General features: G+C 44.5%; 1 protein-coding gene and 1 long non-coding RNA gene across 2 annotated transcripts in view; one reads left to right on the forward strand and one right to left on the reverse strand.

Moving 5' to 3' along the window:
- OLFM2 (olfactomedin 2) overlaps window positions 1-27660 on the reverse strand; it is a 229359-nt gene that overhangs the window by 61250 nt on the left and 140449 nt on the right. Inside the window, exon 5 of the mRNA XM_040414881.1 lies at window positions 26825-26931. Within this exon, the coding sequence (XP_040270815.1) occupies window positions 26825-26931 (107 nt within the window). The remainder of the gene's footprint in view (window positions 1-26824; window positions 26932-27660) is intronic.
- Window positions 1-27660, forward strand: part of LOC120986359 — a 142451-nt gene that overhangs the window by 52523 nt on the left and 62268 nt on the right. The gene's annotated exons all lie outside the window — the stretch shown is intronic.

Below are 27660 nucleotides of genomic sequence, written 5' to 3' on the forward strand. Positions count from 1 at the left end.
CGTCTTCTCAGCGCGAATTGGACGATAAAGAGGAGGAGGAGGAGAAGCAGGAGACGGTTGCCTCCGCTACAGAGGGTAGTATCCATGGAAGTTTAATTCCATCTGTTCAGTGTGGGTGGGGAGAAGAGGAGGAAGAGGATGAGGAGATTGAGAGTGATCCTGTTGATGACTACAGCGAAGTCTTGCCTGTTGGTACTCTGGCACACATGGCTGACTTCATGTTAGGCTGCCTTTCCCGCGACCCGCGCGTTATACGTATTTTAGACAACACGGATTACTGGTTGTTCACCCTTCTTGACCCTCAGTACAAAGAGAACTTCTTATCTCTCATTCCTCTGGTGGATAGGACGATCAAAACGGTGCAATACCAGAAGAACATTGCTAAAAAATTGCTCCAAAAATTGCCATCTTACAACGCTGGTGGCAGAGTCCGTAGTTCCTTGGCCAACCGAGGAGGGGAGACAAGGGGAACACACAGCAGTTCCAACAGAGGCAGAGCAACACTCTCCAAAGCCGGGAAAGTTTCATGACACCCCGCCAGCACCCTCACCCTGATGCGCGGCCTAGTGTCACAAGGAGGGAAACATTTTGGAAGATGGTGAAGGAGTACATAGCAGACCGTGTCAGCATCCTCAATGATCCCTCAGTGCCTTACAAATACTGGGTGTCTAAGCTGGACACGTGGCACGAACTAACGGCCTACTTTTTTAGGAAGACGCCGACAACGACCCCCATCAAGAAGAATACCAGAAGAGCAGGACGCCATTATCGGCGGTCTGGATGCCCCCAGGACAACGCGCTCTCAGGTACAGACTCACATCAAACTTTAGTCTTTAATATTTCTTCTAAAAACTTGAGTCCTGTGCAACTTAATGTACTTGAAAAGGGCCTGTCCTTCTGTCCTACGGCTCCACTTGATAGTTTTGAACTAGACATGGACTGCCAGCGTTTTTTTCGTAATATTAGGCTTAAGGCACATTTTTCTACTCCTGACAAGACTGCTAATGTGAATGTTAATACTGATGAATTTTTACTTAAGTTACAGGATTTTGGTTTAAGGCTGAAAAGTACTTTTCAACCGCCAAAATCCTACCATCCTGTTGAGACATTTATTGCCCTTGTCCAACGTGATATTTCACAAGCTTTGCGGGATTTGAGACAAAGTGGGTGTCATTTAACCCATAATCTCTCACAGGTTGAGAAACAAGCTATTCATGATTTAATACAGGACAACACTTTGATTCTTAAACCTGCAGATAAAGAAGGGGCTCTTGTCCTTATGGACAAAGAGTATTATACCTCTGAAATTTTGGGACAACTAGCTAACACTGAGGTTTATCAACCATTACCAGGGGATCCTGTCTTTGCTATTAAAAATAAGCTTTGTACCGTAGTGGACATATATCTACAGGATAAAACTATAGACCCAAAGTTGGGCCAATTCTTGATCAATCATCATCCTGTCACGCCAGTGTTTTATACACTTCCCAAGATACATAAGTACCTTAATCAGCCCCCTGGTCGACCAATTGTTGCCTTGACCGACTCTATTCTGTCCCCCCCAGCTATTCTGCTTGATAAGGTTTTGACACCCCTGACTAAAATCATGCCTTCTTTCCTCCTTGATACTCAGGATTTTTTGAAACAAATTATGACACTGGCATTACAGGATGACGATTTGCTGGTAACTTTTGACGTATGTTCGCTATATACCTCTATTATTCATTCTAAGGGTATACGTGCGGTTGATTGGCTATTATCCCTCTCTACTTACAATATACGTGAAAAATCTTTTTTTCTGGATTTACTAGAAATTATTCTACATGAGAACTATTTTCTTTTCCAAGACACATTTTACAAACAATGCTGTGGGACCGCGATGGGTTCGAACGCCGCACCGCCGTACGCAAACACATATATGTCATGGTTCGAAGACAAATATATTTATCCTAATGATTTATTCAATTTCCATTGTATTTTTTGGCGAAGATTTGTTGACGATGTGTTTTGCGTGTGGCGGTGCGGCATTGGAACCCTTCTTCAATTCGCTGATTATTTAAATTCAGTGTGGAGTGAACTTCAATTTACTCTACACTATGATGTCAATAGGATTAGTTTCCTTGATACGGTGGTTATAAAAGGGCAAGATGGATCGCTAGTAACTGATTTGCATATTAAGAGTACAGATAGAAATTCTCTTCTACATTATTCTAGCAACCATCCCCCCACTTTAAAAAAAGCATTACCTCACTCGCAGTTTCAGAGGATCCGTAGAATTGTTTCTCAGACTGATATCAAGGAAACTCGCCTCAGCGAGATGAGCGATAGGTTTAGACATCGCGGTTACCCCATTTCTTTACTTAATCAGGAGAGGAATAAGGCCCTTCCTACAGTTGATAAAACCATTAAAAAATCCCGCATCCCTTTTGTTTCAAAATTCCACCCTTGGATCCACAAATGCAGATTAATTATTAATCACCATTGGAATATATTATCTAGGGCTTATCCCTCAGTTGAGGAATTCCAGAATCGTCCGTTGATCTGTTATAAACGGAACAAAAATATACGTGATATGGTGGTGCGGGCTGATATTGGCAGTGTTCACAAGATACAACGACAAATGACTTCATCTACACCTAAAAATGGCACTTTCCCCTGTTTAGGCTGCATACACTGTTCCAGCGTGATTAAAGGTGAGTCTTTCTCACACCCACATACAGGAAAACAATTTCCCATCAAGGGTTTCCACACTTGCAATAGTAACTTTATTGTTTATTTACTAAAGTGCCCATGTGGCTTATTATATGTAGGCGAGACCTCGATGCGCATGAAGGATCGTTTTTCCAAACATAAATCTACCATACGGAAAAAGAACCTGCTTCTACCTATACCGCACCACTTTGAACGTTGTAACCACAATATTTCGCAACTGCGGTTCCAGATAATAGAACATGTTTCACAACCCAGTAGAGGTGGTGACAGGGTTAAGATGTTGAAAAAGCGTGAGTCCTATTGGATTCACACTTTGCAAACATTGGAACCCAAGGGCTTGAACCGCGAGTACGACCTCCACAGATTTTTGTGAATCTCCAGTTCCCGTGAGATATATATATATTTTTTTTTTGTTGTATAACTCTTTTGTATTGAATAACATGTACCATTGTTGCAAACCAATGTATCAAATAACTCGTTTTCTTTTTACTTTTAGAAAACTTGAAGACATCCCAGCGGCATCATTATTTTGAAACTTCATTTAACCCTATCACTGCTATTATGGAATACTTTCTATTTGAATTGTCAATTGATTGCGGCTGGGATCCTTTCTTCATTTTCTTCACCTGCTACATCTTAATTGTTTAATTGTTTTGTTGATATCGTCACCATGGTAATGTGATGTCATTTCCGCCTTGGCAGGCTATTTAAATGCCGTGTGCTTATTTCTGTTTGTACCATATCCTATACGTCTGAGGAAGGCTCCAGATGTGAGTCGCAACGCGTCATGGATTATATGTGACAATAAAGATTTCCTTTTCTTCAAGCTACAGTGAGTGCCGGTCTTTCCTTACTATATTTATGAGATCGTGATCTCGGACGCGAGCACCACGCCATTGGTTACGGAGTGCCGGCTGATCATCATTTTCATCACGTGGCACGAACTGGCGCTCTATACCTTGGAGGTGATGGCCTGCCCTGCCGCCAGCATTTTGTCTGAGCGGGTATTTAGTTCTGCTGGTGGCATTATAACAGATAAGCATATCCGCCTGTCAACTGAAAATGCTGACAGGTTGACTCCTATAAAAATTAACAAGGCCTGGATTACCATGACTTCTGGACTCCACCAGAGGAAAGCTGATGAATATAAAAGCACTTTAAATGTGTTGTTTATAATGTACTCAATACACTGTATTCCCATGCACCCCTTCCACCACAAACAAGGGTGTATGGTTGAATCTTCCTTTTCTCATCCTCCTTCTTCTCTTCCATCATATCAACACATGCTTATTCGTCGCATATAATGTCCTCGCATATATGCCCTTCGCATATAATGTTTTACAGGGTCAGCTCAGCTGCAGGCCCTCGCATATAATTTTTTAAAGGGTCAGGTCACCAACAAGCCCTCGCATATAATTTTTTAGAGGGTCAGCTCACCAGCAGGCCCTCGCATATAATGTTTTACAGGGTAAGCTCACCAGCAGGCCCTTGCATATAATTTTTTAGAGGGTCAGCTCACCGGCAGGCCCCCGCATATAATGTTTTACAGGGTCAGCTCACCAGCAGGCTTTCACCTACAATCTTTTACAGGGTCAGCTCACCTGAAGGCGCTCGCATATAATGTTTTAGAGGGTCAGCTCACCTGCATGCCCTCACCTAAAACCTTTTAGAGGGTCAGCTCACCAGCAGGCTCGCACCTAAAATCTTTTACAAGGTCAGCTCACCAGCATGACTGAACCTAAAATCTTTTACAGGGTCAGCTCACCAGCAGGCCCTTGCATATAACTTTTTAGCGGGTCAGCTCACCTGCAGGCCTTCACATATAATGTTTTACAGAGTAAGCTCACCAGCAGGCCCTCGCATATAATTTTTTAGAGGGTCAGCTCACCAGCAGGCCTTCACCTACAATATTTTACAGGGCCAGCTCACCTGAAGGCCCTCACATATAATGTTTTAGAGGGTCAGCTCACCTGCAGGCCCTCACCTACAACTTTTTAGAGGGTCAGCTCACCAGCAGGCCCGCACCTAAAATGTTTTACAGGGTCAGCTCACCTGTAGGCCCTCGCATATAATGTTTTAGAGGATCAGCTCACCTGCAGGCCCTCACCTACAACCTTTTTAGAGGGTCAGCTCACCAGCAGGCCCGCACCTAAAATATTTTACAGGGTCACTTCACCAGCAGGCCCGCGCATATGATTTTTTACAGGGTCAGCTCACCAGCAGGCCTTCACCAAAAATCTTTTACAGGGTCAGCTCACCTGCAGGCCCTCACCTAATTAAACCTAATAGGCAATTTGCGCGCATGCTGCCTTGCTTGGATGTGGTAGCCATAGCTGTTTCTCAGGCTCCCTCTCCAGAATCGAACCATCATTCCCCCATTACCCATGGTCTACATGGTTTGGGCTGAAAATAACATCGAAAGTTGATAGGGAAGACATCCAAATGGATCATCGCCGTCACGGGGACGTGTGATCGGCCCTAGGTTATCTAGAGTCACCAAAGTGGTAGCAGGCCCTTGCTCCAATTGTTTTTGAGGATCATTAGCAGGCCATCAATCATAATTTTTTGAAGGCTGTGTATGATGCCCTCCTTTATGTGTAACAAAGGGTGTATTGTAGTGCCGGTTCTTTGTAATTTTTGGCAGCCCTTTCACTTAGTGCATAGGCTTTATGAGTGTAGGAGTCCCACTACAGGAACAATTGTACCACAATGAGAATGAGGCCCTCCTTTATATGATGTACAGGTTGTATCGGAGTGCCTCTTCCTTGTAATTTTTGCCGGTACTTGCACTTTATATACAAGTAAATATACAGGAAAGAATGTTTCCTAACAATTGTTCCTCTAAAATCGATTTTATCTTTAGTTTGGTGCGTTTTATTGTCAGTCTGTAAAAGTGGCGTACTACTCGGACAACATCGTTCCCAGCAGCAACCTGGGAGTCCAAGATGCATCCAGACATCCTCCCCATGCTGTTCCCGAACCATTTCGGTGGTGTTTCCATCAATTTCTGACCTTTTCCTGTGAACCAGGCACCCTCCCCTCTTCAGAGCAGGGGGTGCCTGGTTTAATGCTCGGGTTCTCCCATTGACTTCCCACGAGCACTCGAGCACTATGGTGCTCATCAACACTAATAATTATCAAATCATTAACTGCCATGGTGCCATTTTGACATAGTTTACTTAAAGGGGTTGGCCACTTTCTGGCTACTGACCAATGTGTGTATAAGATGACTATATGGAACTTTCTAATATAGTCTTTGTTCTGCACCATTTTCTATATTTCAGAGGTATTCTCCCTTTTTTACAACGTCTTTTGTGCTGTCCACACAGAGGTCCTGTCCATAAGATAGCCACTGATGGAGGGTCATGTGACCAGGCAGTTCACCTCCTCTTTTCCATTCATATACAACACACCTGTCATCTCTACTTGTTTTGTTGAGAGTTTAGTGCAGGTGCATTGTTTTTGAATGGATGAGACATCACATGGAGGTGATTTGCCTGGTCCCATGACCTTCCATCAGTGGTCATCTTATGAACAGGACCTCTGTATGGACAACATAAATGACTCTGTAAACAAGGGGGTATACCTTATGAAATCTAGAAAATGGTGCAGAATTTCAACAAGTTCTATATTAGTAAGTGCCAGATAATCATGTCCCAAACACATTGGTCAATAGTAACCAGAAAGTGGCCAACCCCTAAACGATATCCTTTTGGAGTCTAGCCCCACTTTTCTCATTACTTTTTTAATTTTGCGAGTGAAATTTGGTGGTGTTAGTATCTGACAAGGTCAGACAAATGTTAGGACTCACTACAGGGGGTTCCACTGCTGTTCTCTGCTCCTCATTCTTGAGTCCTGTGTACTTTCTTTTACATTCCTTATAGATTTTCTTCCTTCTACAACAAAGGACATTGAGAGTCCTCCAACAGTGTCTCCTTATATGTAATTATGTTGCAGGCTCTCATAATTTTCCTTGGCCAGATCTCAAAATCAAGACCTGGTCTGCAGGAGGTAGAAACACTAACAGTGATCCACATGCTGTAATGTTGTCTTTGAAAGAATTTTCTCTACTTAAAAACTTTAATTGTATTCTTCATTGCAGGTATAAGGGATTGCTATATAAAGATATATGTCTTCATGCCAGTACATTATAGGTGTGTAAAAATGCTAAAAATGTAGAAGTGTACAATTTTTTTTTTCACATATTACTTGTGGTCACGGCTACCTGTGTGACAAAGGCAACTAGAGACATGACCATCAACCTGCCTAACTAACTAGATCTAAGTGGCTTGAATTGTGCCATAGCCGCTGCATAGGAGGGACGCCTAAAAGAGGGCATACTCTGTAAGATGTAACATGAAAAAGAAGGGCAGTTTGGGAGGGTACACAGCACCAACGCCGAGCCCGGAGGTTAATAAAGGCTGCTGCCGCCCATCCCCCAAATACAAGTCAATAATTCATCCTTCATACTTGTGGTCACGGCTACCTGTGTGACGAAGGCAACTAGAGACGTGACCATCAACCTGCCTAACTAACTAGATCTAAGTGTCTTGAATTGTGCCATAACCGCTGCGTAGAAGGGACGCCTAAAAGAGGGCAAAACACCGCAACTCAATGATTAGCAATACTTTATTACAAACCAACACTACATGACCAAATCCTGAAATGTAAGCAACATCTCTTGATTGGGCTGAGGTACCGTATACACCTATTAAAACACGAAGAGCGCCAACAACCTAGTTTGCAGATAATATGAGCCGGCACTCTGTTCCTGGAGGCAGCCAGGTAGGAATGAACAGTGTTGTGGGAGAACTTCAATTCCGAGTGGCAGTATCATATGAACGCCAAAATATAATCTATAAAGCTAGTATTTCCCTGGGGTATCTCTCCTGAAGCCTGCCGAACAGATCCCAACCTGTGTTGTAACTCCTAGCCGTGTTAGATGACAGTGACCTGGCTACCAGGCTGTGTGCAGTAACCAGATGGTTTGCTAGTCCAGAACTAACGCTGAGTAAGGAGGAATCGAGACCCCTATGACGTCCGCTTCTGGCATGACCTCTGAAAAGAGGGAGAAGTTAGCCTGTGACAACACGTCAGCCGCCACATTCTGTGTACCTCGGACATGGGAACAAGAGTAGTGAAAGTTGCATTGTAACGAGAGCTGCACTAAACATCTCATGAAAGACATAACGTGTGGGGATTTAGATCTACCTTTTGTTAAAATGTCCACTGTAGCCAAATTATCTGAAATGAACACAGCCGTGGAATTGGCCAATGAGCTACCCCAAACATATGCGGCAGACACTATGGGGTACAGTTCAAACAAGGCTGAAGTCTGTAGAAAACCCAGGATCTGTCTAACTTCTGCGGGCCATGTCGCGGAAGCATCAGAAAAGACCATGGGAGACAAACTAGAAGCAGCGGGGATGAAAAAAGAAATCCCGTTCCACTGACTCAGGAACTGGTCTAGCTGTACTGGGCTATCCAGGTGTGGTGCCGTGGGAAGAAGAGCCAACAGATGGGAAATTAATGACCTACCCTGTGGAATAATACGCATAGCAAAGTTTAACATCCCCAATAACGACTGTAAGTCCGCCTTCGTCGCCACCCTCACTACTATGAACTTGTGGATGACTTCCTTAATCCTGTCTTCAGGCAGGCTAACATGTTCCCAGAATCTAGCACGATGCCCAGGAACATGATAACAGTGGATGGGCCCTCAACCTTCCTGAGTGACACTGGCACACCTAGCTGGGAGAAAACTGCTCGTAAGGTTTCAAGCCCCTGAGGTGTACGTCCCGGACATTCAATCAGCAAAAAATCATCCAGATAGTGGCTGACATGTTCGCAGTGGAACTTGGTTTCCAAAATCCAATGCAGGGCCTGCGCAAACTGATCAAACAACCAAGGGCTACTCTTGGAGCCAAACGTTAGCTTTGTGGCGAAATAGTACAAACTCCTCCATTTTATACTATGCCATTGCCAGAGCACAGGTATGATGGGAAGGAGTTTGAAAGCATTGGATATATCTGCCTTAGACAAGTAGGTCCCAGGCCCTAACTGCATGATGGTTGCTATGGCCTGATCTATCGTTGAATACTTCATGCTGACTTACTCTGACGGAATGAGGGAATTGAGGCTGGCAATGTCAGAAGATGCGGGGCTGAGAGGTCGTAGATAAGCCTCTCTTTTCTGCTAAATTTACCTGTGATAAACCCTACCGGGCTAACCTTCCAGCGGTCGAATGGAGACACCGAAAAAGGCCCTATGAGAAACCCTTTCTCTAACTCAGACTCTGACAACTTGTCCACTGAAGTTGGGGCCCTCTCAGCAGACTGTAAATTTTTGCACTCGTACGTAACCTCTGGCAGGACGACCAGTCCTATATGGAACCCTACCACGAACCCGGTGATTAAGAAATAGACAAAGTGAGGGTCATGGTGACCTTGCAGACATAACTGTAAATAATCAGTGTTTATGACACTCATGTAAGCTTTATCTGACTTTAATGTGCACGATATCTTAGGGTGAGCTCTGAAACAATTGGTGCAGACATGAAGCAGATGACATTGGCTGTAATTACAAGCTGAGAAATTGAAGTTGTTGCAAATCTGGGATATCCCTAAATGTTTGATAGGGCGACCTAACTTATCCACCGTGCCGTCACCCCTGTGAGCATCCGACGGACCGGCCGCAGGGACTTTGAAACTCGACTCAGAGCCGGCGGTTGCACTATGACACCATTCGGCCGTATGAAATATAGACTGACATAGAGAACACGATGGAGCTTTAAGCCCAGCAAAGTGTCTGCAGAAGATCTCAATGTCTATGTTGGCCCAATTAGTGGTAAACTGAAACTGACTAAGTGCTGCCGCTGCTTTCGCAGAAAAAGAACAGTGGTAGTCGTAAAACGCAGCACTGCCATACTTATGCCCCAAATCAGTGACTCTATAAAGGTAGAGATCCAACTCCTCTCTCCTGTCTGGACGGACAGAGCAGGTGACATGCCTGTACAAGCTGAACGCCAGAACAAATTCCGGAATTGTTAGCTTCAGATTGAGCCTCTGGTTGCAGCTCTTGAGAACCACCGAAATGTCGCCACAGGCAATAACTTTGTTATCGGAGAGATCTCGAGTGGCAATCAGTAAGGAAGCTAGATTCACGTCTCTACCCTCAAGTATGTCCTTCTTGATATTCGCGGGAATGAAATGAGCAGATGTGATGTTGGGCACAGGGGACATTGTACCTGAGCAACCTGTGGCGGATGTGGAGGCGACAGGTACATCTGGTGGAGGATGAGCGACAACTGCACCCCGAGACTCCACTGTCTCTAACCTCGCCTAAATATTGGTGATTGAGGATGTCAAGTTTATCATGACATGCAACTGTGAAAGAGAAGTCTGTACTGTGGCCATAGACACCTCCTCTTAGCTAGGACTAGCTGTACCCACCACGAGTAAGCGGTACAGCTCCGCCTTCCCAGCAGTGCCCGAGAAAGGGATACCCCTTTTCAACAACTCCGACGTGAGCTTGGGAATAGTCCAGCTTCGGAACGACGGAACACTGCCACCCTCCGACATCCTGGCGACGTTCTCATCCACGGAAACTTCCACTATGTCAGACGCATGCGACATGTTGCAACTGCTGATAATAAGCAGACATTTTGGACAACTCGAGTATGCGTAACTAACGAAAACCAACAAGTGCCATTTGCATCCAAGAAAGTTGACCGACGGAAGCGGAGGAAAGCCCTGAAATAACACGACCCTGACTACAGCGGGCCCCTGTGACCGTTACTCACTGGCTCGGTTTAAATCGTGGAAGTGAGACATGCATAGGCACTGAATATGGTGAGGGTGTAGTGACAAACCAGACTGACCCCTTGTCTACCACAGAGCGTATGCTTTTATATTAAAATTTTATTATTTTTTTTTTTAATCCGGGCACGAGTGAGCAAACCTGTGACCCACCATAAATGAATTACCAATGGCCATTGTAGAGAGCAGTGGAGCTGCCGAGAAACATGCAATGACGAATCCACGGTGACAGGCGTGACGCGACAGGTCGAACTCGTCACACCGTAAGTGAAACTAAATGACACTTACCAGGAACCTATTGATTAAAGATCACAGCACTTGAGCTTCAGTTGAAATGCTTTTATTTGTGCATTAGATAGACATGTGGCAATTTTGTGTTAACGTTTTCGGCACATAGGCCTTCGTCAGACACTATGCCGCAGTCGGTAGCCAGGATAGAAGAAGGTGTTCACACCTAGTGAGATGGTGCATATAGCACTTTTAGGTAAGAGGTATATAGCACCTCTTACCTCTTACCTAAAAGTGCTATATGCACCATCTCACTAGGTGTGAACACCTTCTTCTATCCAGGCTACCGACTGCGGCATAGTGTCTGACGAAGGCCTATGTGCCGAAAACGTTAACACAAAATTGCCACATGTCTATCTAATGCACAAATAAAAGCATTTCAACTGAAGCTCAAGTGCTGTGATCTTTAATCAATTGTTGTCACGGCTGAGAGTGGGGGAAACCCTCAACCGTGCGATGTTAAAGGGATAGGGAAGCTGCTAGGCCATGACGACAGGATCAGGGAGCAGGTCACAGACACACTGACTGGAACCCGTGCTCAAATGCTGATGTCCACACCAAACATAGAGGGAGACAGCACACACACATTAAACACACAGGAAACCAGAACCATAGCTGCAATAAGGTGAGACATCACACAAACATAAGCTTAACATCAATACATGTTTTATGACCACAAGGGTGGTCAGATGGTATAAGACCAGGAGGATGACTCCAGCATAAGGCATGGCTGGAGTACCCCTCAGCTACAGGGATCCAGCAGAGGCTAAATAGCCCAAGTAGCCACACCCGCACACACAAACTAGGAAAGGAGTTAACCTTTCCAACACCAGACAAGGTAAGTGTCACTTAAAGGGGAAGTGCACACATAACATGAATCCCGTGCACACCAAACATAGAAAGTGAACACATACATACAAATGTTGCCAGAAGCAACCGCATGCCTTGACAGCGAGCCGCCTAGCAACCAGCTCAGGCTGCTACACTGCCAAACATCATTATGTTGCCAGCGGCAACCACACGTGAGACAAACATACAAACTGTCCTCACCTGCGGTAGACAACAAGCAGACCGCTGACAACTGCATGCGACACAAAGAGTCACGACCCTAGGCCGTGACAATTGTATACTGGGGTGGAAACCCTTTACACAGCAAGACCAATACGGAGTGCGACAAAGCTCCTACAATTAATTGCTTACCGGGAACCTAACGTAAATCAACCTGAAGAAAACGGTAAGTAGGCCAGTAACCTAATAAGACAACCCACCCATAAGAAGAAAACGTGTAAGCTAATAACATCAAATATCCCCCACCCCCCCACACTTTTTTTTCCTCTTCTACCTGATCCAAAGTTGTATTTGACAATCAACTAAAAATGGAGCGCTGATCTGAAAATAAAGACGACATACTATTACCACCTTAGCTCTGGAGCATGCTGACCTCGACAGAAACCGTATGTGACCACAAAGCTAACATATAACATGGACCAATGCTGCTGTAGTTGGGTAAGCTATCAGTTCGAATCCCCCAGCAAACGGGGGGGGGGGGGGGGTAGGGCGGCATGGGCCATGGCGACATGCCCGGGCAAAAGCATGGACCATACTTCTATAACCTAAAACAGCTGGTGCCGCTACATGACGCAGAAAAGGAACCACTGCAACACGGGCTGAAAACCTTCCCTGTCTCACCCCCCCCCCCCCCCCGCCTCTCTCATACCACGGCAGCCCGTGCAAGACATTAAACAGGAGGAACCACCGAAACGGAGTTGCGCCCTAATGGTCCTGCCTCGTGGGAGCCAATCGCTGGCTGCCGGACTGCAAGAAGACGGTGCTGCGTGAAGTCACAGCGGACTCACCCGACCGGGAGGAAATCAGCTGATTCCTTGACGCTGAGTAGATACCAATGTAGCTGGTCCTGCACACGTGCTGCACCGAGGCTCTGGCAGCACACTACTACACAGCACCGATGCTGAGCCTGGAGGGGAACACCTGTGAGGTTAATGAAGGCTGCTGCCGCCCCTCCCACAAATACAGGCCAATAAATCGGCCTTCATACTTATGTGTATGGAAAAATGGCGCCCAAAAAATCTTAATTAAAAAAGATCTCATACAGCAAAGTTTATGCAAAAATATAAAAAGTGTTAGAGCTGTTATGGCTGTGAATGTAAAAAGGCAAAAACAAAACACTAACATTTCCAGTAGTAATAAAATAAAATCTCAAACTTTGTGGCATGTAGATATATCTGTACACTTTCTCGTGTATATACACATGTTTTTTTGTCACCTTTTGGTACAAAATACAGGAAAACTGGAACATTGAATGGAAGAAGAATTGACTCTAATGGGCAAAAGTCCATGTAAGGCAAGAGCAGGCCCTAAATGGAGGTAACAAATGGTGTTAGGATTAGATAACGATTCAAGCCAGTAGTGGTCATTTACAAAGTGTGCCATGCCAGTTTTTGTCGTTAAAAAAGTTTCAAGACTGGGACATCGACCTAGAAAAATTGACTTAATTTTGCCTTTGAAAACAGGTGTAAAAAAGGAGAAAAAACAACTCCAGTCAGGGGTTGAAGTAGTTTTTATTCCAGGTGGATGGCCTTCTGGTGGTTCACAGACATTTAACCCTCAGATGCCATGGTCAGTCGCGCTGAGATCGAGGAAGCATGTGTGAGGCAATCAGGTTTATCACAGGTATAAAAAATTATGCCTTTGACTTACAACGGATCCAGCGCCCATTGACTTTCAGTGATTTTCATGCCTGCTCAGGTTTGTTCAGTTTTGATTTAATACAACCGGATCCAGCCGAAACTGAGCCATCAGGATAGGAACGGATCCTTTTAATTCAGGTTTTGAGATCCTCTGCAGGATCTCAAAACCTGAATTAAAAATGCAGATATGAAAGTAGCCTTACTGGGAACAAGTGCAGACTCCTGATATCTGGCCTGTATAATCGTGCCACTGGTCAGCCGATAAACAAGGAACCACCCATTTGTCGGCTGATTTGCATATTTTATCAAGATGAAAGATGTAAGATAATCGTCAGCACATCACTCTGTGTAATTAGGACTGTGCTGCCAATAATCAATAGAAGTGAATGAGGCAGGAATGACTGAGGTGTGATCAATCCTCCCCATTCACTTTGCATCGTCCAATTTATTAGGCCGATGCAAAGAAACGCTGATCGACTTTTTTGCAGTCCCTTGAAATACAGCAATCTGACGAATCAGACCAAAATAGTTATGCCCCCCTGCTCTACAGTAAACTCTGTAACAGAAGAAAAATCAAAATGGCTGCTTTGTATTTTTTTTATAAAAGTATAAAAGTATGAATAAAAAGTTATTGAAAGGTCATATACATTCCAAAGTGGTATCAACAAAAACTACAGAACGCCCCATAAAAAATGAACCCTCAGAACAGCTCAGTAGATGAAGATATAAGAAAGTTACAGGGGTCAATGCAAAGAAAAAATAATTGTTTTCCAAAGTTTTTTTTTGTACAGTATTGCTGTGATCATACTGACCAAGAAAATGAAGGGAATGAAGTTTTTGCCACTTAGGGAACGCCATAAAAACAAAGGTGGTCATTTATTAAACAGAAATACGCCAGGTCTAAAAAAGTAGGTTCGACAAGTAGATCAGTCGGCACTCCGTAATATTAGTTCGCGGTGCACGTGTCCAGGGCCGGCGTCCCACACGTATCCATACAGAAAGGACCTGCACTCGCTGATATCAATGCAATGTTCTTTTATTGTTTCACATGGAGGAACAATAACAGATCAGGTGATGCGTTTCGACTCTACATGAGTCTTTGTCAAACCACTGGTTTGACAAAGACTCATGTAGAATCGAAACGCGTCATCCGATCTGTTATTGTTTCTCCATGTGAAACAATAAAAGAACATTGCATTGGTATCAGCGAGTGCAGGTCCTTTCTATATGGAGGTCTAAAAAAGTAGGCGTGGGGTGGGATTGGACGGGCCGGCAGGCTTGTCTCATTCATCATTTTCTATGCCTGTCTAAATGTAAGCCAGCAAGGAATCAGGCTTACATGTAGACTGGCGCCGGATGTGCCAAAGTTATGTAAAAGGCGAAAGATTTATTCGATCTGAAGAGAAACCAGAGTATAGAGGCCGGCGCCGGTCTTAATAAATGACCCCCAAAATCCATAAAACTATGGTGCAATTGCATTTTCTTCCAATTTCACGCCATTTGGAATTTTTTCCCTGCTTCCCACTACATTGTATGCAATACTAAATGGTTCCATTAGTAAGTTCAACCTATCCCACATAAAACAAGTCCTCATACAGCTATTTGAACAGAAAAATAAAAATATTATGTCTTTGGGAAGGCATGGAGTAAAAGACGAAAACGCAAACATTGAAAATTGCTCTTTTATGAAGCGGTTAAAGCGTGAAGTAATTTTTATTTATTTTACATTAGGAATTCGGATGTCGCTGAATAAGTTATTTACCCTTAAAACATCACTGGGCCCATCAATACAGATCAGTGGCCAGTTGAAGACTCTCAAGTTTTTTTCTGATAGAGACTTGGATCAGGGGACAATCCCCACGAATAACCTTAAAATATTGTTTAAGGATTTATATGTTGGATTTAAGAATAATATCCTGGTGGGAAACACAGTCCTTAGATAACTATACTATATAAAAGTTAAAATAGTTCCAAAAGGGTTGAGGATTCCACTGGTACCTGCAGCACGTTCTCAGACACCTGAACTAATTGAGAAATGGGAACAGACATTAACTGAGAGCTCAATTAATTTAATAAAATTGCTTCTAAATGAAGAAAAACAAACATTGTTAAGAACATCAACTGAATTAAATGAGCTCATTGAAAAAGATTTAAACTATAAGACTGATCCAGATTTCTCAAAACTTGAGACTAGTTTGCAAACACCAGTGGAGAGGTTCCATGCCTCCATAAAGGATTGAAAACATAAACAATTTAGGAGGGATTTGTTGGAGTTTAGGGAAAGGAGAGCATTTCTTAATCTTACAGAGAAAATGAAGACTCTGACAGATACAGAAATCTCTTCTTCGGAAGTAGAAACTTCTGATACTGAACATTCAGTAGGGGCGGTCGTACTAGAGGTAGATCTAGAAGATGGGGGTCACAAGACAGAGATATATCAAGAAATCTGGACTCCTCACAACCCTCAAGACACTCTGGATCATTGTTTTTTTTTCACAGGGTACAGTTTTGCAGCAAACAAGCCGCCGGCCCCATGTGCAGAGGCCGCGGCAAACAGCACTAGAGTGTATGTTTGGAGGGTTCTTTCTTTTTTTTTGACAATCCTTTGTTTTAAGGTATATTGAATAAAGATTAGTTTTAATCACAGCATCCCTCCAGTGAATGCCAGCCATGCTTTCAACACATATAACCACCAACGTGAACTGAGAATGCATTTTTCTGTTTATACTGAAAAAGGCAACTAAACGCTTTCAACACATCTGACCGCCGCCGCCGTGAACTGAGAATCAACTGAAATACAAAATAACACATATAACCGCCGCACTGACTGCTAAAGCCAGGGCTGTCTTTAATATTGATTGGACCCTGGGCAAGAATTTACTTGGGCCCCCTGGATCCCACCTTCCCACACCCTAGCATGCAATCACACCTCCACCACAACACACACACACACACAAAAATAATCCACACACCTCGTAAACTTTAATAATGATAAGTGGCCACTAGAGGTGTTCTTTGGCAGTAATGTACAGTCAGGTCCATAAATATTGGGACATCGCCACAATTCTAAAATGTTTGGCTCTGTACACCACCACAATGGATTTGAAATGAAACAAATGAAACAAACAAGATGTGCTTCAACGGCAGACTGTCAGCTTTAATTTAAGGGTATTTACATCCAAATCAGGTGAACCGTGCAGGAATTACAACAGTTTGCATGTGTGCCTCCCACTTGTTAAGGGACCAAAAGTAATGGGACAGAATAATAATCATAAATCAAACTTTCACTTTTTAATACTTGGTTGCAAATCCTTTGCAGTCAATTACAGCCTGAAGTCTGGAACGCATAGACATCACCTGACTCTGGGTTTCATCCCTGGTGATGCTCTGCCAGGCCTCTACTGCAACTGTCTTCAGTTCCTGCTTGTTCTTGGGGCATTTTGTCTTCAGCAAGTGAAATGCATGCTCAATCGGATTCAGGTCAGGTGATTGACTTGGCCATTGCATAATATTCCACTTCTTTCCCTTAAAAAACTCTTTGGTTGCTTTTGCAGTATGCTTTGGGTCATTGTCCATTTGCACTGTGAAGCACCGTCCAATGAGTTCTGAAGCATTTGGCTGAATATGAGCAGATAATATTGCCCGAAACACTTCAAAATTCATCCTGCTGCTTTTGTCAGCAGTCACATCATCAATAAATACAAGAGAACCAGTTCCATTGGCAGCCATACATGCCCACGCCATGACACTACCACCACCATGCTTCACTGATGAGGTGGTATGCTTAGGCTCATGATCAGTTCCTTTCCTTCTCCATACTCTTCTCTTCCCATCACTCTGGAACAGGGGCGTAGCTAGAAATGCATGGGCCCCATAGCAAAAAAATTTATGCCCCCCCCCCGTGCCATCCACAGATCCCCCTCTCCCAAACAGTGCCATCCACAGATCCCCCCCCTTATAACAGTGCCATCCACAGATCTCCCCCCTAAACAGTGCCATCCACAGATCTCCCCCCTAAACAGTGCCATCCACAGATCCCCCCTAAACAGTGCCATCCACAGATCCCCCTCCCTGACGCTCACAGGAGTATATTTAGAAACTAATCAGTAACTACTTTAACTTTAATCATTGCTCATTGCTGAGCTCTTTACTTGGATTATTTGGATATCTTACTCTGTCTTAGCTCCGGTAACAGCAGGCAGTGCGGGCGGCGCTCACTCACTACTGACGTCAAGCGCCTGCGCCTGCTCCAGTCCTGACTCCTCCCCAGCCAGGCCCGAGCCGCGGACCGCCGGCGCCCCGCCCACGACACTAGTCTAGTGTAGTGGGCGGGCGGTCCGCGACTCGGGCCTGGCTGCCTGTGTGTAGTGTGTATGTAAATAAAAATATATATATAAATAAAAAATCAACAGAAGGCGTACCGGACGGGTCCCCAGTGGCATAGGGCCCCATAGCCACTGCTATGGTTGCTATGGCGATCCCTACGCCACTGCTTTGGAACAAGCTGATCTTGGTCTCATCTGTCCATAGGATGTTGTTCCAGAACTGTGAAGGTTTTTTTCGATGTCGTTTGGCAAACTCTAATCTGGCCTTCCTGCTTTTGAGGCTCACCAATGGTTTACATCTTGTGGTAAACCCTCTGTATTCACTCTGGTGAAGTTTTCTCTTGATTGTTGACTTTGACACACATACACCTACCTCCTGGAGAGTGTTCTTGATCTGGCCAACTGTTGTGAAGGGTGTTTTCTTCACCAGGGAAAGAATTCTTCGGTCATCCACCACAGTTGTTTTCCGTGGTCTTCCGGGTCTTTTGGTGCTGCTCAGCTCACTGGTGCGTTCCTTCTTTTTAAGAATGTTCCAAACTGTTGTTTTGGCCGAATGTTTTTGCTATCTCTCTGATGGGTTTGTTTTGTTTTTTCAGCCTAATGATGGCTTGCTTCACTGATAGAGACAGCTCTTTGGATCTCATCTTGATAGTTGACAGCAACAGATTCCAAATGCAAATAGCACACTTGAAATGAACTCTAGACCTTTTATCTGCTCATTGTAAGGCCTCATGCACACGACATTCTGTGCTGTCTGTGACCGGCCGGGAGCTCCTCCTACTGGTAAGTGACAGGTCTGTGCGGCACATTGCTTAATGATCTGTCACTTACCAGTAGGAGGAGCTCCCGGCCGGTCACAGACAGCGCAGCAGGTAAGTATGATGCTTCTAATATTGCTAAGTAAACATGGCAACCAGGACTACAGTAGTGTCCTGGTTGCCATGGTTACCGATCGGAGCCCCAGCGATTAAACTAGGACTCCGATCTGAACTCTCCGCTGCCACCAATGATCGGAGGGGGGGAGAGGGGAGGCCACACACTGGCCACCAATGATATTAAAACAATAGAGGGGGGGCCGGGGGGGGGCACACACTGGCCACCAATGATATTAAAACAATAGGGGGGGCGCACACTGGCCACCAATGATAATACAATAGAGGGAGGGAGGGGGGGCCGCGGGGGGCCGCACACTGGCCACCAATGAAATTAATACAATAGAGGGAGGGAGGGGGGGCCGCACTGGCCACCAATGAAATTAAAACTGGGGAGGGAGGGGGGTCTGCCCCCTCCTGCCTGGCAGCCCCTGATCTCTTATAGGGGGCTATGATATGCACAATTAACCCCTCAGGTGCAGCACCTGAAGGGTTAATTGTGCGGATCACAGCCCCCTGTAAGAGATCGGGTGCTGACAGGCAGCAGGGGGCAGTCATGTACACAGTTCGTAGTATATTCTAAGTAGAAGCGTCCCCATCACTATGGGAACGCCTCTGTGTTAGAATATACTGTCGGTTCTGAGTTTTCACGAAGTGAAAACTCAGCTCTGAAAAAGCTTTTATGCAGACGGATCTTCGGATCCGTCTGTATGAAAGTAACCTACGGCCACGTATCACGGACGCGGATGCCAATATTGTGTGCATCTGTGTTCTTTCACGGACCCATTGACTTGAATGGGTCCGTGAACCGTTGTCCGTCAAAAAAATAGGACAGGTCATATTTTTTGGACGGACAGGAAACACGGATCACGGATGCGGCTGCAAAATGGTGCATTTGGCGATTATTCCACGGACCCATTGAAAGTCAATGGGTCCGCGAAAAAAAAAACGGAAAACGGCACAACGGCCACGGGTGCACACAACGGTCGTGTGCATGAGGCCTAATTGGGATAATGAGGGAATAACACACACCGGGCCATGGAACAGCTGAGAAGCCAATTGTCCCATTACTTTTGGCCCCTTAACATGTGGGAGGCACATATGCAAACTGTTGTAATTCCTACACCGTTCACCTGATTTGGATGTAAATACCCTCAAATTAAAGCTGACAGTCTGCAGTTAAAGCACATCTTGTTCTTTTTTTTTTTCTAATCCATTGTGGTGGTGTATAGAGCCATAAATGTTAGAATTGTGTTGATGTCCCAATATTTATGGACCTGACTGTAAATACTGCCTTTTTTTTCTGAAAAGGCAGTGTTTACATTAAAAAGCTTGCAGAGACATGCTATAGACACCAGAACTACTACGTTTAGCTGTTGTGGTTCTGGTGACTATAGTGTCCCTTAAATGAGAGGGGAAAAAAAAGAATCAGCAGAAAGTATCAAATAAAATGGCTGTATCATTATTCTAAAAATTAAAAAAGCACAACTTCTGACACAAATATATAGTATTTTTCAGATGACTTTTTTTTTTACAATGTGCAGATAGTACTGTACTACTAACCCCTTCATCCACCCCTACATACAGGGTAATACAGCGCCACATACCTCTTACATCCAGTGACGTCTCTTTGATGTAGATGTTCTCTTTCCTCATCTTCTCCTTTCAGACCTTCAGACTAGTGATGAGCGGCAGGGGTCATATTCTAATTCGCGATATTTTGCAAATATTTCGTTGAATATTCGTTGAATATTCGTTAGGAGTAGTGTTGATTGCGAATTTTTGTAATGCAAATTTTTGTAATGAGAATTTTCGTAATGCGAATTTCCGTAATGAGAATCAATGAGATCGTGAAAACCCAGATCTGATGGTATATTCTAACCCCAGGCGTTCCCATGGTGACGGGGACGCTTGTCGGGGAGGAGTATGCCAAAGTGGAACAATAGCCCCCATAGATGCCACCCAATCATATGCCAGTAACAAGTGCCCCCATAGATACCCCCCAATCATGTTCCAGTAACAAGTGCCCCATAGATGCCCTCCAATCATGTGCCAGTAACAAGTGCCCCCATAGATGCCCCCCAATCATGTGCCAGTAACAGGTGCCCCCATAGATGCCCCGCAATCATGTGCCAGTAACAAGTGCCCCCATAGAAGCCCCCCAATCATGTTCCAGTAACAAGTGCCCCCATAGATGCCCCCCAATCATGTGCCAGTAAGTAGTACCATATAAAAAATAAACACTTATACTTACCTCCATCAGGCTGGCAGCGATGTGATGCAGGCCTCTTCCGACCTATGTCCCGCGCTGTGCAGCTCAGGTGGCGCAATGACATCATCACGAACACCTGCACCGGCCTCTGATAGGCTACAGGCATAGTGCCTTCAGCCTATCAGAAGACCGGGGAAGGGAGATGCCTCTCCCTCCACTGCCCCGCCGCAGCACATCTATCTGTATTACTGTCCTGAGGATGACAATACAGATGACTATGGAGATGAGCACTTCCACAATGGAAGCTCTCATCTCCCTGTGACCTGCCGCCCCCCACTTGTCACCAGAGCTGCGCCGCCTGGGGCCATCACCTCACTTTGCCTAATTGGCGGTGCGGCCCTGCTAGCGCCCCCTGGAATTTTGCGCCCGGGTCAGCGGTCCCCCCGCCCCACCCCCACGCTACGCCACTGGCCAGCGGGGCACAAGAGGCAGCTGCCTTGGGCCCCCCAGGAGCAACTGGGCGCGGGGCAGCTGCCCCTTTTGCCCCACATTAAAGACGGCCCTGGCTACAGTTGCTACTTCCGTGAACCCCTGCACCACTACTTCCCGGGCAGGTAGGCTGCTGTGAAGCAGGTGCTCTACCCGGGCACGTTTGGCTCCCGACCTCCCACTGCTGCCACCCTGCTGAATCCCAGCCATGCTTTCAACACATATAATCGCCAACGTTAACTGAGAATGTATTTTTATGTCTCTACTGAAATAGGCCACTAAACGCTTTCAACACATCTAACCGCTGCCGACGTGAACTGAGAATGTATTTTCTGTTTGTACTGAAATAGGCCACTAAACGCTTTCAACACATTTAACCGCAGCTGACGTGAACTGAAAATGCATTTTTCTTTTTGTACTGAAATACAAAAATAACACATATAACCGCCGCACTGACTGACTGCTGCAGCCGCTACTTCTGTGAACCCCTGCACCACTACTTCCCGGGTAGGTAGGCTGCTGCGAATCAGGTGCTCTACCCCAGGCACGTTTGGCTCCCAACTTCCCACTGCTGCCACCCTGCTGACTCCCAGCCATGCTTTCAACACATATAACTGCCGACGTGAACTGAGAATATATTTTTCTATTTGTACTGAAATAGCCCACTGAACGCTTTTGCCACAAATAAGTGCACCAGTGAAATGCGTACATATTTTTCTTTTTTTAATGTAATACGCCCCTATACGCTTTTTAAAAGAAATAACTGCAGAATTGACCTGAGTCTATATTTTTCTTGTTGGACTGAAATAGGCCACTATATGCTTTGACAAGAATTAACTGCAGAAATCTTCTACCTCACAGTTTATTTATTTTTTGCCTTCCTCTGGCTCAACTTGCAGGATTACAGGCCGAACTGGATGGACAAATGTCTTTTTTCGGCCTTATGTACTATGTTACTATGTTACTATGTAAATGCACTGAGAATATATTTTTCTTTTTTTACTGAAATAAGCCCCTTTATGCTCTTACCAGAAATGACTGCAACAGTGCAGTATGTATATATTTTTCTTTATTCACTGAAATTCGCCCCTATACGCTTTCAACAGAAATAACTGCAACAGTGCAGTGCGTATATATATTTTTCTTTTTTTACTGTAATACGCCCCAATACGCTTTTAACAGAAATAACTGCAGCAGTGCAGTGCGTATAGATTTTTCTTTTTTTAATGAAATACGCCCCTATACGCTTTCACCAGAAATAACTGCAGAAGTGACCTGAGAATATATATTTCTTGTTGGAATGAAATAGGTCACTATACGCTTTAACCAGAAAACAATTAAATAGTGCAGTGCATACATATTTTTCTTATTTTACTGAAATAGGCCCCTATACGCTTTCACCAGAAATAACTGCAACAGTGCAGTGAGTATATATTTTCGCATTCATTGCAAATCAAAGTTTTCCTGAAATTCGTATCGAATTCCACTTCAGCTTCGATTGGCTCATCTCTAATCATAATCATTAGAGCCCAAGCCTTGATAAGAGTCAAATCTACCTGAGAAGAGTAATGGTTATTCATTAATTCCTGCTCTCCCTGCCCACCTGCTGATAATTGACAGGCTTCTACCTAGTTTTCTCCCTTTCTCTCTAGGACTGAGCTGCCAATCATCAGAGGAAGGGTGAGTAGAGCAGGATATTATCAATAACTCTTCTTAGGTAGATTTGACTCTTTTTAAGGTCTGGGCTGCAATGATTATGATGCTGGTTCTCGGCAACCACTTATTTTTAGCTGTCACTACTTTATACTGCCCTCAATACGGTCAGCATAAAGTTGATGACAGGTTTCCTTTAAGTGATAGATCCTCCTACACTCAACTCAAGGGTGACTCGACCAATGAGTTTCAATCTGAGTTAGAAAATATCCTTATGGGAGCATTGGAGGCCCAATTGATCTCTAAAGATGAAATGAGATTTATGTTCAATGAAAAACCTAAGATACCCACCTTCTACTCGCTACCTAAGGTTCATAAGGGCCTTAATCCATTGAAAGGGTGCCCGATAGTAGCTGGGATTGATTCTATTTCACAGAAGGTGGTTACCTATGTTGATAAAATATTAGGGAGTTTTGTCACGGCCCTCCCCTTATACATTAGAGACACCATGAAGAAAATGGAAGTCCAGCTTCTTGAAATGATGAGCTTTATTTCTAGATGGTCTGCTGGTGGAAGATAATATCTTTTTAGCCTCCATTGATGTAGAGGCCCTATACAGTAATATTCCTCATGACAAAGGCCTATTAGCAGTACAACACTTTTTAAAGACACGGGGTACTCACTGCATTCCACATAACGAATTGGTGTTAAAACTTCTTGAGTTTGTATTGAGACATAATTATTTCTTATTTGGTTCTAAGTTCTTCCACCAGCTCAGGGGCACCGCTATGGGTAGTGCCTGTGCGCCTACCTATGCAAATTTGTTCCAGGGCTGGTGGGAGGACACTATGGTGTTTACGGAGTACAGTATGTGGACACCATACATTGTGTTCTAGGGCCGCTTCATTGATGATATCTTCATACTTTGGAGCTGCCTCAGGAACACCTTTCTGGAGTTTATCAAGGCCATCAATGTGAATGACATTGGGATGCACTTTACCTATGAGCTCAATGATAGTCATATGGCATTCTTAGACCTTGATATTATGCCACAGAATGGTACCATACGACCTCAGACCCAGAGAAAACCTATGGCAACGAATAGCCTTCTTAAATGGGAAAGCCATCACCCTCTTAGTCTACGATGTGGTATACCAAAAGGACAGTATCTTTGTATACGCAGAAACTGTTACAACAAGGAGGACTTTCACCACCAGGCCAGGGACTTACAGGCCAGATTTATCTATCTATTACATTTTCACAAAATATGGTCTGCATAGCATAGAAAGATTTCAAGAATTGGGCAGTTAGCAGTGAAGCTTTGTTAATTTGTGTTGATCCACAGCGATGATTAAATCAATAGGAAAGTCTGAATCTTCCAGAGGGTTTATGATAGTAAAAAGTAAAACTATTTTTCAGGCTCTGTGGTTTACAAACATCTACATTGTCCTGCAACATGAAAAGTTGTTTGGATGTTTTACTAATTCAAATGAATAAATGAATGTACTTTAATTATGGATTCTGTACAACAAGTGGGCCTCCACGCGAGACGTGTGTACCGTGTTGCACTGTTTCGAGTACTCCACCAACATGGCCAGTGGCGATGACGCCGTCCTCAACGTTACTATAGCACTTCTATGTCTCCTTGAAAAAACACTTCGGGCGATGATGGAAGAGGATGTGGCACAGGAGGAGGAGGAAGAGGGATCATTTACAAGGGTTTCAGGCCAGTCATTCACAAGTGGCTCCGAGTATGGGTTCCTGCACTAACATACGCAAGGTACACAACTGTACAGCCAGGACACAGTTGTGCAGGATGAGGAGGATTAAGAGTAGGAGGAACCGAGTGCACAGCAGGGTTGCACCAAAAGCAGCTCATCAGCATCACAGGAGCATGGCTGGGGGGATACAGAAGACACAGACGATACACCTACCACATAGGACAGCTTGTCATTGCCTCTGGGCAGCCTGGCACACATGAGCGACTACATGATGCAGTACATGCACAACGACCGCCGAGTTGCCCACATTCTAACCAGTGCTGATTACTGGGTGGCCACCCTGCTGGATCCCCGCTACAAGGACAACGTACCGTCCTTAATTCCGTCAATGGAGCGCGTTTGGAATATGCTCGAGTAAGTACAAGCGCACACTGGTTGACATGCTGCTGATGGCATTCTAACCTGACAGCGGGGGCTCAGTGGAAGCACAAGGCGTATGCAGAGGAGGAAGAAGAAGTCGCCAACGCAGCTGGGGCACCGCCAGCACCTCAGAAGGCAGGGTTAGAATGGTTGAAATGTGGAAAAGCTTTGTCAGCACGCCACAACAACCAGCACCACCAGCTGATATGGAACGTCTTAGCAGGAGACTGCATTTCAGCAACATGGTGGAACAGTAAGTGTGCACATGCCTACACGTACTGACTGATGGGTCTGCCCCCTTCAACTTCTGGGTCTCCAAATTGGGCACATGGTCTGAGCTTGCCCTTAATGCCCCTGATGTGCTGGCCTGCCCTGCGGCCAGTGTATTGGCTGAACGTGTTTAGCACTGCAGGGGGGGTGATCACAGACAAGCGCAGCTGCCTGTCCACAGCCAATGTGGACAAGCTCACGTTCATTAAAATGAACCAGGCATGGATACCACAGGACTTGTCCATACCTTGTGCTGAATAAACAAGTATACCGACCGCACCCAGCCATTGTTATACTCCAGCGCACTTTCTCTTTGCGTTCTCTTTTCCATTTCCCAATGTTTTGGGACCTCCCCAAATTTATAAAAAATAAATAAATGAAAAAAAAAAAAACAATGTCGGCTGCCTCCTCCTCCTCCACCGCCCCTTCCACCTACGCCGCCACGTCTACCGCCTCCTCGACCTCCTACTCCACTTTGACCTCCGCCTCCTAGTTCAAGATTTTTTTTTTTTATATTTTATCTTATTTTAAGTAATTTCCCTATCCACATTTGTTTGCAGGGCAATTTACCTGCTCTTACCCCCATTTTGCTTCCTTTTTCAGCCCTCTAGCCCTTACTATGACTATTTTACAGCTATTTTAGTGCACCAAAGTTTGGGTCCCCATTGACTTCAATGGGGTTCGGGTTTAAATTCGGGTCAAGTTCGGGTCCCGAACTCGGCGAACCCGAACATCCATGGGTCCTCTCATCCCTAGTATTCACTGTTGTCACAGAGAGCGGTCCTAGACCATTAAGCATTGGAATGGGAACAGTGGGGGGTTGGTGAGTTCTGGTATCTATTAGATTTTTTTTTTTAAGTGGCTATATATTTTTTTATGTATGTCCTAAATACTGTGTTTCTCAATCTTCCTAAGCCAACTACCTCTTACTCAAACAAATTTCCCCTAAGACCGCAATAACGAAAAGTCATACAATATAGCACATTAGCTAATTCTTACATGACGTGAAGTACTACTACTGTTTTTATACTATTACAGGAAAAAATAGGAGGACACAAGCACATTACAACCTGTTTCATCTTAAAACATTGCACTGGTGAAGAGAGGACAATATGCTATAAGTCACGAGGCCTACAATATAGTGGTTAAATTGTTTCTACTCAGTTTACTGCCTTCTGTTCCTGGCCAACTCCACCATGTTCAACAATAACTCCTTGTTACTTCATCCGTATTTTGCAGTGAGTATCATAGCCTGTGGCTTTCTATAGCCAACAGATTAGAAAAATGCAGTTAAAATAAAACACATTGAACTTTAAACAGTGTATCTGATGACTCACCCTATTATCTGCACTGGGAGCCATAGTATCTGTCATCCATGACCCAAACCGAGACCCCGAGGCACGTATCGTGATTGGGTTACTGACGCCTGTGAGTTTGCCACAACCTGAAATTGAAAAGGAATATGAAGGTGGTTGGAATGGTTATATTTATAGAATATGCTTAGATATTTCTAAGGCTAACTTTTACAGTTTTAGATAAAAAGAGAAAATATGATCTTTATAGTCTTTTTTGACACTAGACAGGCTTCACATTTTCAGAAAATGAGTGTAATTTTAAAACAGCAGCTTAAAACCCTAGATTATCTCAAGAAGAAACAAGTTGGGGGCATGAGCATGCAGCTGTGAAAATACACCTTCTAGAGCTACCGTTCCCTTAGCCCTCACTTTGCCTATTTACAGTGGACTTGAACTATTATCTGCTCTAGGGAGGATAGTCAGGCGTTATGGAAAACAGGGCTTCAATTTTCTAGCTCCAGAACCAAGAATTGGTAGATATTTCAGCTCTTTTTCGGTGCATAATCCAAAATGGCACCAACAGGAGTGCTCACGGCGTCTCCCTCAGCCCTAGGCCTCAGTCTAACATTAGATACAGCATCTGCAGACCATGACACGCCCAGCCTCTCCTGCTTCAGAAGACCCTGCACTGGAAAACTTTCCCGTAGCGGACCAGGAATGACTGGTGGCAGCTGAGACCTTTTTACCTGTTCTAGGCTTGGTAAGTGCATTTCTCACTAGCAACACCATCTACTCCTCTATTGCAGAAGCCTACTGCCCCACCTAAACACAGAATGTACCACCAATGAGGTGAAGTGAGGTGATCACCTCAGACAGCA

The sequence above is a fragment of the Bufo bufo genome, chromosome 1, assembly GCF_905171765.1.
Source record: "Bufo bufo chromosome 1, aBufBuf1.1, whole genome shotgun sequence".
Classification (NCBI taxonomy): domain Eukaryota; kingdom Metazoa; phylum Chordata; class Amphibia; order Anura; family Bufonidae; genus Bufo; species Bufo bufo.